Genomic DNA, 14967 nt, shown 5'->3' with positions numbered 1-14967 from the left:
CATGCTCCTGGATCATAATTAGATGATATACATAAATTTAGAGAATAAACGATAGTAATTTTTGTTTTTACTATCCTCTATAGTGTGATAGGTGACAGGCAGGTCCAATATTTTGAGTAGTGGATGCCAGCGCAACTACAATAAAAAATATTGTACCTGACTGTCGTTTATCACACAGTAGATAATAGTAAAAACAAAAATTCTTATCGTTTATTCTCATTCTTAGTCAGTTAATTATTATTTTGATAATTAAAACTAGTTTTACTTAGGAAAACATATGTTACAAAACTTACGGTCATGAAAACTCCCCTTATTCTAAAATGAACGAAACCTGTTTACAAATTCAGTTGCGCGTAGTGTGTTGCATATTACGCACTACGCTTACAATGTGCTACTTACGCGCAGCTAGTACGTACCTCGAAAAGCGTGTTCCGTAAAGATGTGGACCATATCCTCTATCGTGGGATAAAAGACATGCAGGAACTAATGAAATTCAGTACTTAAAAAACTAAACCACAGCCATTGACTAAGAATCGGACATATAATAGTGAATAGTGGTGTTATAAGGTGTCTACTTTCTTATGATTCAGGAGCATTCTAGCGGTCGGACATCCAGCCAGGTACATAGGTTTTCCGTACATTTTCCTGTGTCTGACATCAGTCCGACCAAGAGAATACACTTGTTATGTCAAAATCTCACGTAATCATGCTAACAAGATTTGTACATTGATCAATTAAGTTCAAGGTTACAAGCTGTAGTAATAACATTGAGAAGTTTACAGAGTTAGTATAAATGGAAGTAATAACGAAACATAGGTTTGCCATATCCTTCCTTTATAGGGTCGGCGAATACCAAGTAAGGATATGGTGCCAAGTTTTCCGATATGTCTATGAATTAACCTTGAGGTGCTGGGATAGTTTCAGGTTATTTAATACCAGGAACCTATGCTGAAGTACAAGAATTGTTAACAGATAAAGAAGCTTAGATAACCCCAAAAAAGGCTAAACAAAGGATTCTGGAGTACTATTATACTTTTCTCTGATTGTGTGGTTGTCTTAAAATGAGGTTCTACCTGCAAAGTGCGTGCTGTGTGTGCGTATGCCTGTCAAACGTATGTTTTGATTATCGTGTACACTTTGCAAAAGCCTTCTGTGCGAGAAACAAAAATGCACATGTCCCAACCACCTTTTCATCAAAATGAACCATTTTTTGTTCTTTTCAACCACTTTTTGACAATTTTGGTGGGTTGCCCCCCCCCACATTTCAAGCCGGATTGGCGCTAATGGTCACAGCACTAGTTAGACCAAGAGAATCTGCCCTTTGCCATGTGTCGCTAATGAACGGGAAAATAAAGTACCTTCAGATTATAAGTATTTTAAATATGAGCATCCCAGTTTAAAAATCTAACCAAATAAAAAAAACCTGACTAAAAAACTACTAATAATTTAATTTTCCAAGACATAGACCTCGGCTTTTCTTGCTCATATGTCTTCATGTAGGAATTCTGTTTCTATGCCATGTGTCTGTCCACTCTTTTAATTTAAGAAAATTAAATTAAGAAAATTATTTTTTTGACACTTCCATTTCAGAGCTCCGATACATCTAAGGAGATAAAGAAAGTGATGACCAAGTCTTCTAGTATAGAATACCTTGTACTAGACAATGTGGGCATCAGATGGTAAGTGCACCTCAATATAAGGCCAATTACAATTGATCCTTAGTTTCCTGTTTCCCTCGCGCATCCAAAATCAAGATGGAAAAATATTTAATTATTTTATTTTTATTTTGGTATTTTCATCTTTTAATTGACTTTGTAATTACTTTTATTTGCTAATATCTGTTTTTGATCATCTCAACTTTGATTATGAATATAAAACAAGAACATTGTAGGGTCCCCTACTAATATTAATGTAAAAATCAATTATAAAGGTAAAATAATTAAATCCGTAGTCTTAGTCAAAATGACCAAATGGACTGTTGATAATAGTCACGACCACATTTTCAAAATAAAGAAAGTAATAGATAATTAATAATTAATAATTAAAAGTCGCCTCGTCCTTTATTTTCAAACTTGAAACAGGAAACTAAGAATTAATTGTGAAGGGCCTAAGGAATATTAAATTTAATTACGATAGCCGGCAATATTCTCAGGCGGGTCGGTGTAAAAGCTAAAATTGATCGCTTTAACAAGTGTAATGAAGTTACGGCAACATTGTGGTCAGCATAAATGTGATTTATTTTGCACTGTTTTGTTTACCAAGCCATTTGAAGATATATAACCTACATGTGGGTTATATATCATTTTAATGCATTTGGTGCAAAGCCATTTTAATGCATATATGAATAGATGAAAGAGCATGGTAGCATTGGGCTATTCCATTTAAAATCCACACTACCCCTGTGAAAGATTTTGGAAATATCTTCCACAAGGGGAGGATGAATTTCAAATGGAACTAACACATTAGCAGTTCCATTTGAAAATCACTCTCCCTCAGGAGAAGAGTCAGGTTGAATCTTCTCTCAGAGGGTGTATGAAATTCAATTGGAGCTGTCTAATGTGCTCATTCCATTTGAAATTTGTACTCCCCGTGTGCATAGATATTTCCAAAATCTTCCACAGGGGTAGTGTGGATTTTAAATGGAATAGCCCAATTTATTAGAGACTAGAGTGTGATTCGCTGATATGAGGGATATGTTGATATCTGTGGTAACCAGTAATTTGGAAAAGAGCTGAAAAGGAATTGTAAAAGAAAACATAAAGCAGTGACTAAACTATATCTCTGAATTGTTATTTTGGGGCAAAGGGCAAGTGACAAAAAATATTGGTGAAGCCAAAACTACTCTGCAGCTCAATAATCAGTTTGATGCTTTAAGCTTGATATGCAGCTCCTGCTCTTTTATGTGGATTTGACCTCAAATTTAAGGAAAACTTGTACCAATGATGCAATTGCCACACTAAGTGCACCCTAAGTTTGATTTCAATATTCAGTAAATGAATATTAAGATTAAAGAACACATTTCTCACCCAAGTATTTTTAAACTAATTAATTAAAATTACAAACTACAAATTTATACACATAATTCTTTTCTCACTTTCAGGGACTTTGCCAAAGAGTTAAGTACCGCATTACTAGCTAACACCAACACTGCGTTGAGACACATAGACCTATCCAATAACCTACTGGATGATAGGGGCATCAAGCATCTATCGGGAGAAATCAGTAAACTACCTAATGGATTAGTCACGTTAAGACTGTCCAAGATTGGCATGACTGCTGAGAGTAAGTGTCTTAATGAATCAGCGAAATTCTTTCTGGTGTACACCCATAGAAATAGACAAGGAAAATCCTTATTGTCCTGTGTATTGGTGCCATCAGTTATCGGAAAAATTTAGGGATATTCAATCCTTGCAGAAACAAGACAGTTTTGTGACAAATATGGAAACAATCAGGTGTATCAAGTCATGTCATGAAGGATTTCAAATTGTGACTTCAGTCTGTGAGAGTCAACAACAAGTAAGGCTAGGATATATGGGCAGGCTCTTGAGTGCCCACCTATCCCTAAGGTACCCAGTCTGAATTCTGGTGCCGGATTACCCAAAAGGAGTAATTAGTGGAGCTTACACACCATGAAAATATCTGTACACAAAACTATTGAATCTACTGTATCTGATTATGTTGGCATACTTTCCTGTATTCCTGAACATATGTACTTTATAGGAGTCAAGGTTAGGGTTATTGTCCATATCTATATGAGGGTCACCTCATGGTCATTGAAAAAAGGTTTAATTGTAGGTAAAATATTGCCTTTGTCCAGGAGAATTGTGTAATGTAGAGTGTGACATTTTCGTGGTATTAGTTTTTTGCTATTTGAACTTTTTAGCGAGGTTTTTAAGTTTCTCATATTCACGATTAAAAACAGTTACACATTAAGGGGTACTACACCCCTGTGGTAAATTTGTGACTATTTTTGCATTTTTCTCAAAAATAATAACATACCGGTAACAAAATTTATGTATATTATTATTGGGGCAAGGAATCCAATTACTACACTGAAATTTCGGTGACTCAAGACAAGCGGTTCAGTATATATGATAGGAAATGAGGTACATCCTAGCGGTACCTCTTTTCTTATCATAAATAACAAACCGCTTGTCTTGAGTTACTGAAATTCCAGTGTAGTAATTGGATTCCTTGCCCCTATAATATACATAACTTTTGTTACCACTGTGTTATTAGTTTTTGAGAAAAATGCAAAATAGACGAAATTTATCGAGGGGTGTAGTACCACCTTAAAAGTCTATGGTACAAACACATTTTGCAGGCTTTTTAATTTGTGGTTCTTGAATTAATAGCAAAAAGCACAAAAATAAGAACCTCACGAAAGAGATAAGCATTTAAGTAATAATTCCAGTAATTGGGTTATTGAAGGCATGCAGGGCAGAGTAGAACTTCTATACAAGACCTGACTGTTTCATAATGACTTAACCATTAACATGGATTATGTTGTGAGGTATTAAGGAATGTGGACCTTACAAACTGAATTAGTTGAAACTTGAATATGGTAATTAAAGATAAATTTTAATGAATGAATTTTTAAATACAAATTTGACAATATTTTGCTTAATTAATTAATCTGCAAGCAATTTTTTGTACATAAACATGATGTTGCCAGAGGTTTCCAGTGGTATAAAAATCTCAACTTTTTTTTTTTTTTTTGAGAAAAGGGGGGGATGAGGCTGTGGATCACAAAATGCCCTTTAAGCAACCCAAATAAAATTTAATTTTGATATAATAAATTACAACATTTAATCTATTCACCAAATTATGTGCTCTCTTACTTGAAGGATAAACTAGAAAGTGAAAGTTCATGTTTTCTAAAGATGAAACAGGACAGGAAATTTATAATAGAATGGTTGCATTATATAGTAGCGTATTTAATAACTGAAGCATTGTGTAGTGTATGATAAAATGCAATACAAACACACAATGTGTAGTAGCGTATAACTAAAACATGGCCATTGTGTAGTGTATAATAGTACCATTACCATTGTTTAGTGTATGATAGTATGTAATACAAACATACAATGGGTTGGATGTAGTAAAATTTGTTACTTGATACAGCCCCAAGAAATATGCATGATCTGCTGCATCCTATAGTTTAAAGCCACTACTTTAATATTGTGATTTCCCATGCACATGGAGTGATTGCAGCGTTAGTGTTGGAAATAAGGTAGGCTCTGGCCAAATGCAAGACATGCACTTTCAAAAATTATTGTATTGTGGTTCTTGTCTTGAAATATGTGTCATTTTTTGAGAATGTTTTACACTCTTTATATCATAACTCCAATTTTTGCCAGAAGTCATTACTATTCACAGGATACCACGATTCGACAAATTCACAACTGCTAACTACTCTAACTATACTTTTAAGTAGGATTGAAATCGCTTGCTGGCTCTGTACATGTAGTTCAGGGTCTATTTCAAATTTTGCTTTTCTTCTTAATAGATAATTGTTTCTACATGGTACATATGGGTGAAACTAGTATTTATTCTAGAAATGCTTGCAGGAGTGGTAACTCATAATCATATGGGTATATCCATCACAGCTGCACACTGCACAGTGTTTATATGTATTTGCAGTTTTATATTGAAGGTCTATAATACTTGATTTTGTGTTGTCTAATTGTAGGTACAGTCCAGCTTGGTAAGGCTTTGCTAGAGAACAACTTCATGCCTACCTCCCTGCTCTCACTAGACCTGTCTGGTAATGCATACAAAGATGGAGATATTAATGTAAGTTAAATACCAGAGAACTACAGAAAACTGTATTTAAAGATTCTATTAGCGATTTTTGTAACTTTAGAGAATGTGTGTGCTAACACACCGTGCAAGTGATAAGACCCCCCAAAAAAGCTAATGAGGGTATAATGTCACATTTTGGCCAATGTTTGAGGAGTTTGTCTGAACGGATACTTGAAGCTTCATGAAATTGAATGGCACTTCATATTATTATCAATTCACCTACTGCACGGTTCCGCGATATGCGGAGAGAGCCTCAAACTGGCAATAGACATGAAAGGAAGTATTACGTAACTTTACGCAATGTTATATGACTGGTTCAATTCCCATTCATACATGCTGCCCAGATTGAGACTCTCCTTGCATATGGTGGAACCGTGCAATGGGTGAATACTACTGTGACTACTGTTTTCTTCCTTGTTGCCACTTTTTATTCACATGAAAAAAAATGACATTGCTTTGATCTATCCTGCAAATTTAAATGATTCGTACAAATTCTTTTTAAACACTGTGGCTGTGATAACTGATTTAGCATTTAAGGCAGCTGTGTACTCTCAGACATGCATGTAGTAAAAGTGCCATAACTTTGTAATTATTCAAGCAAGACATATAAAAGTATACATTTTTATAAAGGCAATACATCAATGAATCTTAATATAAATACAGATTTGGTGTAAAAACAACAATTATGAAGAAAATCACAAAAAAGTGAGTTTTTGGCCATTTTTGTTGGGTACATCATAACAAAAAAACACTCTTTCCAAAAATTTTTTTTTTTTTTTTCTTAATCTTCAGACATCATTCCAAAAACGTTTTTTTTTAGTTTTTTGATATTGGCCTTATATTTTTAGATATTGACCATATAAGGCATCAAAATGAACTTTTTAAAATTCACAAACGCCTATTTGCACAAAATGATGCCTAAATCTAAATAGACCAAAATATAAAAAAAATGAGAAAACCGTTTCTTAAGTCGATCATGCTTTTTATGATGAGCATAATTGCTTACCTATAGATGCTGTATTTATTGAGTTATCGTGTACCTAAATTGTCATTTTACCAAGAAAATGAACATTGAAATAAAGGCCGTTGAAGTTTTAAAGAGGTCACATTTTGCACTTTGATCGAAGCTCACATGAGAATGAGGCAGTTCTTGTTTTTCTACCTTACATTACGTGAACATCGGGTAAATCCACAGCCCCTTGAGAAGTTTGGGCGAAATCTATTCATATCTTGGTGTTTAAATCGGGGTAAAGAACTTGAACAAATTCACATTTTATCAGCTAAAACGGAGCCATTTGACCGCAAGGTTTTTATGAAATCAGTGCTTCCGTGGTGCTTCCATAAGATGCGTTGCGTATGCGTAGCGTATCTGTGCGTTAACAAATTGCGAGTCTACAAAAGCGATGCGTTGTCACGCTGCGTATACCCGATGGTACAACAAAGATTTTCTTTCCTTTTAAATTGCGCGAACGAGTGAAATAGTGAAATAAAATCCATAAAATAGAGCATTTGGAGTTAACAAATCTGGATTTTCTTTCCTTGTATTTATAAAAAACATAACAAAGTAAATACATTTCAAAAAACTCAATTTCGCGAAAGAAACAATGTCTAGAGTACACAGCCGCGTTAATTGCATTGGTGCTCAATGGATTCATTTGAGGAGGGTGCTTGATAAGTAGGTTAAAAAGGCAGTCTGGGAATTTCAATGCAAAACCATGTCTCAGTTTCAGGAAACTAATAGGAACTGTTAAACAAAGGTCAAAACTACACTAGTTAACGGATTCATGTTGCTGATGACCCTAAAGGTACACTGTTAGCCAGGTACTTAGTGGCTACTGTAGAGTACCAATCCAGTACCAATCTGGTACCAGTGTGTACACTGTACTTGTGATTCCATTGTATGTACTCTATAGTACCCACACAGGTACTCTATAGAGTGCCAATGATATAACTTGTGAAGTTTTTAATAACTGGACAGCAGTGTACCTCTGGAGGTGGCAGCAATAGGTATCTGGTAGTGTATATTGCAACTCATGGCTCGGATACTGCTGTTTTTGTTATGAAAAGGTACAGGTTTTTAAGCTTAAAAAATTAAAAACTTCGCAAGATGTGCTGATATTAGAGGATGGACTAAGAAAGAAGATCAAATTATATTATGTAACTAGCTTTTGTAACTTTTATGACAAAATAATACAAAAAGATTGGAAATTATTATTTTTAATCTGAATTTAAATTTACATTTGCACATATAGAGCTGTCATGTGCTGTATTAGAAAAAGATAAGTTAGTAACCTTTGGTTCACCTCAAGATTGTTAGTAACATCAATGCTTTTTTCACAGTTGTGCCACCTGCATGCTGACAAACCGCTCTTTCATATGTACGCACTGAGATTAACTTAACACACACAATTTTGCAGAATACGTAGCTACATCACTACCAATCTTGAGCTGAGCCAAAATATAGTTAATTGAAACTGGCAGTCTCTTGAGAAGAACAATATTCTTTTTTACACAAAATTGATTTTTGTGTAAATTGACCGTACTATTATACTATGTTTGCTGCTTATCATATTTTTTAACAGAATCTGACCCAGTTCCTTGCCACACCCAATGCCATCACCCATCTGAATCTGTCCGACACAGAGATCCCTCTGGACAGTATCTTCAATGCGCTTTACAGAGGCTGCTGTGCTAATCTATCACATCTCACGCTGTCGGGAAATACCTTCTCATATAGGTAAGATATAAATGAATTACGTAACATGGTTTGTGCATCGTTTAGGTTGTTGAGTTTTATAAATGAAGAGATTGTTTCCAAACCATGTTAAGTCCACAACCACATGTTTCTCATTTACTTGTGTGATACAATCACAATTACTTTGACAAGTTTGACATTAGCAATAATGAGTTGTACCATCATCAAGCCATTATTTACCACAATAATGCTGGATAACAATATGCAGACTATTGTTCTCATTTGGGAATCAAAGGCCTCATACAGTATTGTTACAGTGCATCCCTCCACTGTTTGCTTTGTAATGGTTCATGCAACTGAAATTACTATACCTATATCATCACAACCCATTGCAATATCGCACAGGTAAATAAGAAACATGTGTTTGTGGACTTAACATGGTTTGGAACCAAGCTCTGCAAATGTAGATGTAAGAGATTTGTCATCACTTAATTAGCAACATGGTTCACAGTAATTTCATCTTTTGATGCACAATCAAAATTATCACAACACAAATTCAATGGCCTGTACGCAGGTCTGCAAGTCAAAGCATGTCTTCAGTCTTCAGTGGGTGGCTTCCTATAACAGCTCGTTGAGCTAAAATGGAAGTGGGTTGTTTGGACCTCACAATCGGTATGGTGCTAAAAACATAAATTTGGTGCTGTACATCAGAAGGTGCAAGTAAAAAGTGGGCTGGCTAGTTTAAAGTGTCTTCAGGCTGGCCGGTGGCGATATAGCACTGATTGAACTCAGTGCTATGGGCTTGAAAGCACAGATGGAGGGCGCACACACAGCTGATTCGGGGAGATTGTTCCACACACAAATTGTCCTTGGAAAGAATGAATAGTTGTAGACATCTAAGACATGACTTAATGTGTACCCATTACGTGCAACAGGAGTTCAACTAATGTCCATGTTTTTTTCCATCCAGGAGAAATGCAGCGGTTCCACAAACTTTCAAGCAGTACTTTGCCACAACGCAAGCCTTAAAGGTGCTTAATCTATCACGCAATAAACTACCACCAGATGTAGTCAAGTAAGTCTTCATTATGTTATTGTAATTCTACTGTAACAATGTAACTATAGTAAAATTTCATTTGAATGAACACAGCTGCTGTATGCGATCATATTTCAAAATACATTGCAAATGAAATGACCTTGCATACTTAATAAAAAATACTAGCCAATCATAAGTGAGTTTGTTCACTTCTGTGTTACACGCACACACGGGCATTCATCACACAGTGTACGCAGACAGTCGTCATGCTTTTGGCAGCTATGTTCATTCAAATGAAATTATTACTATATGATAGGTGCTGCTAAAGCCAAAATTGGTGATAACCTACAATGCGTAGTTCAACTAGCATACATGTAAGTACTGCATGTACGCCATTCTATATCAATACACGATGTTATGAGTCTCATTTTTTTTGCCAATTATAAGTCAAACAAACTTTAGTGGCTGTTTGAAGCCGTGAGTAAACATTAGTTGTAAACTGTTCAGAATTGTTAAAATTGCACAAAAAATCCAATTATTAATACTGCTGAAATATGAGGCTATACAGTAAATGAATTTGATTGTGGTGTGTATTTCTTTGCAGGGAAGTGATTCTAGGTATTGGAAGCAATGTCAACTTGACGGATGTAGAGCTGGATCTCAGTAGCAATGAGGTAAGTTTCTTGTCATTATTACTTATTTAGCTTCTTCAAGTTGGATATATTTAATATTTGACAACTATGTGTGTTCATCATAGCAGTAAAACCCAGTGTTTCTGCTACATATAAGGCCATATGGCTTTAAATTGCCCAGCTTGTTGAAGAATTGACCCAGAAGAATTACATATTTAGGGAAGAAAGACATTGATAACAAAATACAAGGTTACAGTTAATAGTGATTCTAATTATTCACTGGGACGATTTTCATGAAATGGTTAAATTGGCCCAAGCTTTTATGTATGATGAGATAAACTTAAGACCACATAATGGGAACCGCAAGATATAATTGCCTCCGTCATTGTTTTTTCCAGCAGTGAGTGCATACTTATGCATCAGGGCAATGAACATATTTGTATCTTTGATTTTAGATATGCAGCCAAAGTCAACCACCTTGACAGCTTCATGCGCTAGAAAGCAGGAAGTTGGTTTGAATATGTGTGTTCAGTTTTTGAGTATATTCTTCTTAAGTCATCTTAGGATGTGTCAACTGTCAAAGGTTTTGACATTGATAAATGTTACAGGAAATTATGATGATCTCAGTCCAATTGCTGGGCTCAACCTTGCCCTTGTCCCAGCAATAATTGCCATACATGTGTACCATGATACAAGAGAAGATTCTTACCCATCCCAGAATCCTTTGCAACATGACACAGCTCATTTCATCAAATGACACTCCCATTAGTTTGTTACAGGTTCCCTTTGTTATCATGGTGAGAATAGACTGGGTAAACATGGGGTGATAGTCAAGAAATAAACACATTAAGCAAGATCTGGATGTGCTCTATTCATTGAGGAACATTTTGTGACTATCAAACCAGATAGCAAATCAGTACACAAATAAAAAATATGAGAAATGTATTATGGGAAGTGTAGGATATCTTCTTTGCCATGCACTATGGACCACAATGGCCTCATCCCAATGGCATAGTTCAATAACCTCAATTAAGCAATCATAGTGAAAAATTTAACCTCAAGTTACGGAGTATGAGTTTTTGTACCCAAATTTTCAAAGGTCGTTCAATGAATGTACAGATGTATTGGGGTTAAAGAATTGTGCCCTGATAGATGAGCATGTTGTGGATCCTAGTGATGATACCTCCAGGGCCATGGTAGACATTTTTAGTCAGTGTACCCATATGATATCCACAAAATTTGCATTTATCATTCCAGTTAAAAGTGGAAGGTGGTAGAGTAGTGGAGAGCTGCATCGCCAATGTGCCAAATATAGCCAAGCTGAATCTGAGCGACAATGACCTGAGTACATCGGTGGCATCGCTACTGGATTGGATAAGTCAGAATCAAGTCATTACATCACTGGATATCAGCCAGAACCTCACTTCACTGAGACCAGGGGCTAAGTAAGTTGAAAGCACGGTTGGTACACGTTTTCGGACCAAAGGCGCAGCGAGCACCATGTTACGGCAGTGGTAGGCAGGTAGATTGATGCCCCAGTCGCCAACGTTTTGGGTTGATGGCAGAGAAATTTGTGTCGGACTCACCCAAAATCTGTGGATCGAATTCGGTGCAGTTGCGTACTTTTCGACCAAGTTTGTTTTTGTGTGATATATTTTTTGAACATTCAACATGCTATCTTATACGAGTCTAGGCAGGTAGTGTACAAGTAGCCCATTTTTTCCAGTCAATTGAAAAAGCATCCAAAACCCAATATTGTGAGTTCTTTAACCAAATTAAGCAATGAAATCACCCTTTTGAATGGATGGTCACTTGCTTATTGTACACATCCAGTACTTCAAGGTCAATCAATATGTGGTTTTCAGACACCTGATGCGGGGTGGGGGTGCATGGAGCAAAAAAACTCAGTCGGCGATCTTACCCTTAGTTACCACAGGCCGGGTGCCTGCCCTTCAGCTGGGCAGGGTGGGCCACACAAACCCCCTGGGAGTGTTAGGGTTAAAGTGGGGAAAGGAACAAATTATTTTATTTTATTTTGTAGTGGGTTTAAAAGTTTGTTTCAAATATTAGAGAGAAAAGCTTGCTTGATAAAGAATAAATAGTCTATTTTCCTTCCTCAAGAGAATGACATCAGTACTTTGCTGAAGGTACTTTGAGCGTGTACAGACGTATCGCCTGTGATCGAGCATGTAAACATACTTTCAGTCAATATGCGCATTTAATATTACACGCAATGGAGCACGCACTGACGTCACTTGCTCGAGAAAGCAAAATGGACTATAGTTAAAATTCAAGTTTTGAATGGAGGAAAAGTTGTGCTTTTATTATGTTAGCAACAAGTTAGTTAAGAAAGTGTCCATGGGTTTCCAAATACCACCAGCTCCTCTTCAGAATGTGTTCCGTAAATAGGCCAAAATTGGCAGATTTATTTTTGCAATACTATTTTGTTATTCTCTCTGTTTAGACAACAAAGATATGTTTCATACGTTAGGACTACTGATCCGTAAGTTATTAGATTTTTGGGGCAGATATCGCAACGCAGCAGGTTTCATGTAGTGAAATTTACTGATTAATCCATTAAATTTTATATGTAAAAGTTTTTCCCTTATCTTGAAATGACAAAGTTATATGTTGACATTATATTTTAATTGACTGAATTAGTAATGATTTGTGCTAACATCGACAAGAATTGTCCATTTTTTGTTTTACTATAATTATTTTTATTAAGATATAGATGGTTAAATATATAGCAGCCTATAGTGCCCAAGAATCTTTTTTCATTTAATATGATTTTACTAGATCACATAAGTAAGCTTTCATTCAAATTCCATCAATTTTGTTCTTCATTTTATCTTCATCTACAGTGTAACTTCCAACAGGCAAGTAAATTACCCTAACACTACTAGCCCATATAAAACAATACAGCATGAAGTGACTGCAAGACCATGCATCCAGTGATTTGATTATGCAATCCTGCCAAATAACATATACGCATGAAAATGTTGGCTGGGCATGGCTTGCTATAGCCGTCTGCTGGTTGGCACTCGAGGGGTCAGTGGGTCCAATCCCGGGCGGGGAAAACAACTTTCATCTCATCGTCTTTCTTCCTTCCTTCCTTCCTTCCTTCCTTCCTTCCTTCCTTCCTTCCTTCCTTCCTTCCTTCCTTCCTTCCTTCCTTCCTTCCTTTCCTTTCCTTCCTTCCTTCCTTCCTCCTTTTCCCTCCTTTCCTTCCTTCCTTCCTTCTTCCTTTCCTTCCTTCCTTCTTCCTTCCTTCCTTCTTTCCTTCTTTCCTTCTTTCCTTCCTTCCTTCTTTCTTTCCTTTCTTTCTTTCTTTCTTTCTTTCTTTCTTTCTTTCTTTCTTTCTTTCTTTCTTTCTTTCTTTCTTTCTTTCTTTCTTTCCTTCCTTCCTTCCTTCCTTCCTTCCTTCCTTCCTTCCTTCCTTCCTTCCTTCCTTCTATTGTTCTACTTAGGCAAAAAGCAAAGATGGGAGTTGGGGTTGCGAGAATAGAAACTGTCTAAACTTCATTCTTCATGTCATATAAATTGACTACATTTCAGAAGGAAATATTCATTTTTTTTAACACCAATGAAAACCTAGTTATTTTACCTCACTATTGGTATAATTAGACTATAATGTTAGTTAGCTAATCATTATTCAGCAAGCCATACCACAGAATCTGTGTGTTTGAACTATTATATATTATATTTGTTGAAATGGCAAATAGTTATCTGGCATAGAATGCATTTCATCAAAAGAATACAAGAGTGTAGTTAGTGGCAATTATTCCATTTGAAATCCATACCCCCCCCCATGAAAGATGTATCCTTAATCTCCCACAGGGGGGTGTAGATTTCAAATGGAATCACCCATTCAGATAATCCCAATTGAAATTCACACTCCATGTGTGGAAGATTGAGGTCATTCTTCCATACAGCCCATTCTACCAAAATAGTACCAATTAGTTGATGGTGTCTTCACCAGACCCCTTTGCTTACTCGACCACTTCAGTACAAGCATGTAGTGGTGCTGCTGGTTTAGTTCGCAAAATAGAAGATATTTTACATGGATATATTGACTGGTTTTGCTAGTATATATTTTGGTAACATTTTGATATTGATCACTTCAGTGCGAGCAGGTAGTAGTGCTGCAAAAATAGTTCTAAGATATTTTACATGGATATATTGACTGGTTTTGCTAGTAAATATTTTGGTAACATTTTGATATTTTCTCTGTTTTTTTTTCTGATCAGGACAATGATGAAGGTGATTGATGCTATTGTAACCTTCATTCAGAATGAAGACACGGTAAGTACACTCTTACTATCATTTGGGTTATTCCAGTTAAAATTCACACTACCCTTTTAAAGATTTTCGAAATATCTGCCACAGGGGGAGTATGTTTTTCAATGTAATTGGTTAGGGTTAATCATTTTGAAACCCATACTCCCCCTGTATTTACCTATATCTTCCACAGCTGGATTCAGTATTTCAAATGGAAGTTATCCAACTGTCTATTCTATTCAAAACTCATACTCCCTCTGTGGAAGACTTTAGCTAAATCTTTCACAGGGATAGTGTGGATTTCAATTGGAATAGCCCATTGGTTTTGCTTACGTATAGATAGCTAATTACTAGACTAGCTGGCAGAAAAGAACGGCACTTTTTCACACTTTGAGTGTACACAGCGTAAACACAGAAGTTGAGTCTGATGGGCTAATTCAATTGTCTCACAATCATATCAACAGACTGGTGATTGATAGGCTGATTGGAGCTCATGAAGGGAACACAAGGCTGTGTGT

At 36.0% G+C, this 14967-nt stretch overlaps 1 protein-coding gene across 1 annotated transcript in view; it reads left to right on the top strand.

Moving 5' to 3' along the window:
* Positions 1-14967, top strand: part of LOC140172558 (F-actin-uncapping protein LRRC16A-like) — a 91028-nt gene that overhangs the window by 49335 nt on the left and 26726 nt on the right. The window contains exons 9-16 of the mRNA XM_072195702.1: positions 1591-1679; positions 3101-3282; positions 5693-5796; positions 8388-8542; positions 9471-9575; positions 10141-10210; positions 11426-11613; positions 14419-14473. Of these exons, the coding sequence (XP_072051803.1) occupies positions 1591-1679; positions 3101-3282; positions 5693-5796; positions 8388-8542; positions 9471-9575; positions 10141-10210; positions 11426-11613; positions 14419-14473 (948 nt within the window). The remainder of the gene's footprint in view (positions 1-1590; positions 1680-3100; positions 3283-5692; positions 5797-8387; positions 8543-9470; positions 9576-10140; positions 10211-11425; positions 11614-14418; positions 14474-14967) is intronic.

This window comes from Amphiura filiformis, chromosome 16 (genome assembly GCF_039555335.1).
Source record: "Amphiura filiformis chromosome 16, Afil_fr2py, whole genome shotgun sequence".
NCBI classification, from domain to species: Eukaryota; Metazoa; Echinodermata; class Ophiuroidea; order Amphilepidida; family Amphiuridae; genus Amphiura; species Amphiura filiformis.
The sequence above is the reverse complement of the archived record's forward strand: the minus strand, read 5'-3'. Positions and strand labels throughout refer to the sequence as shown.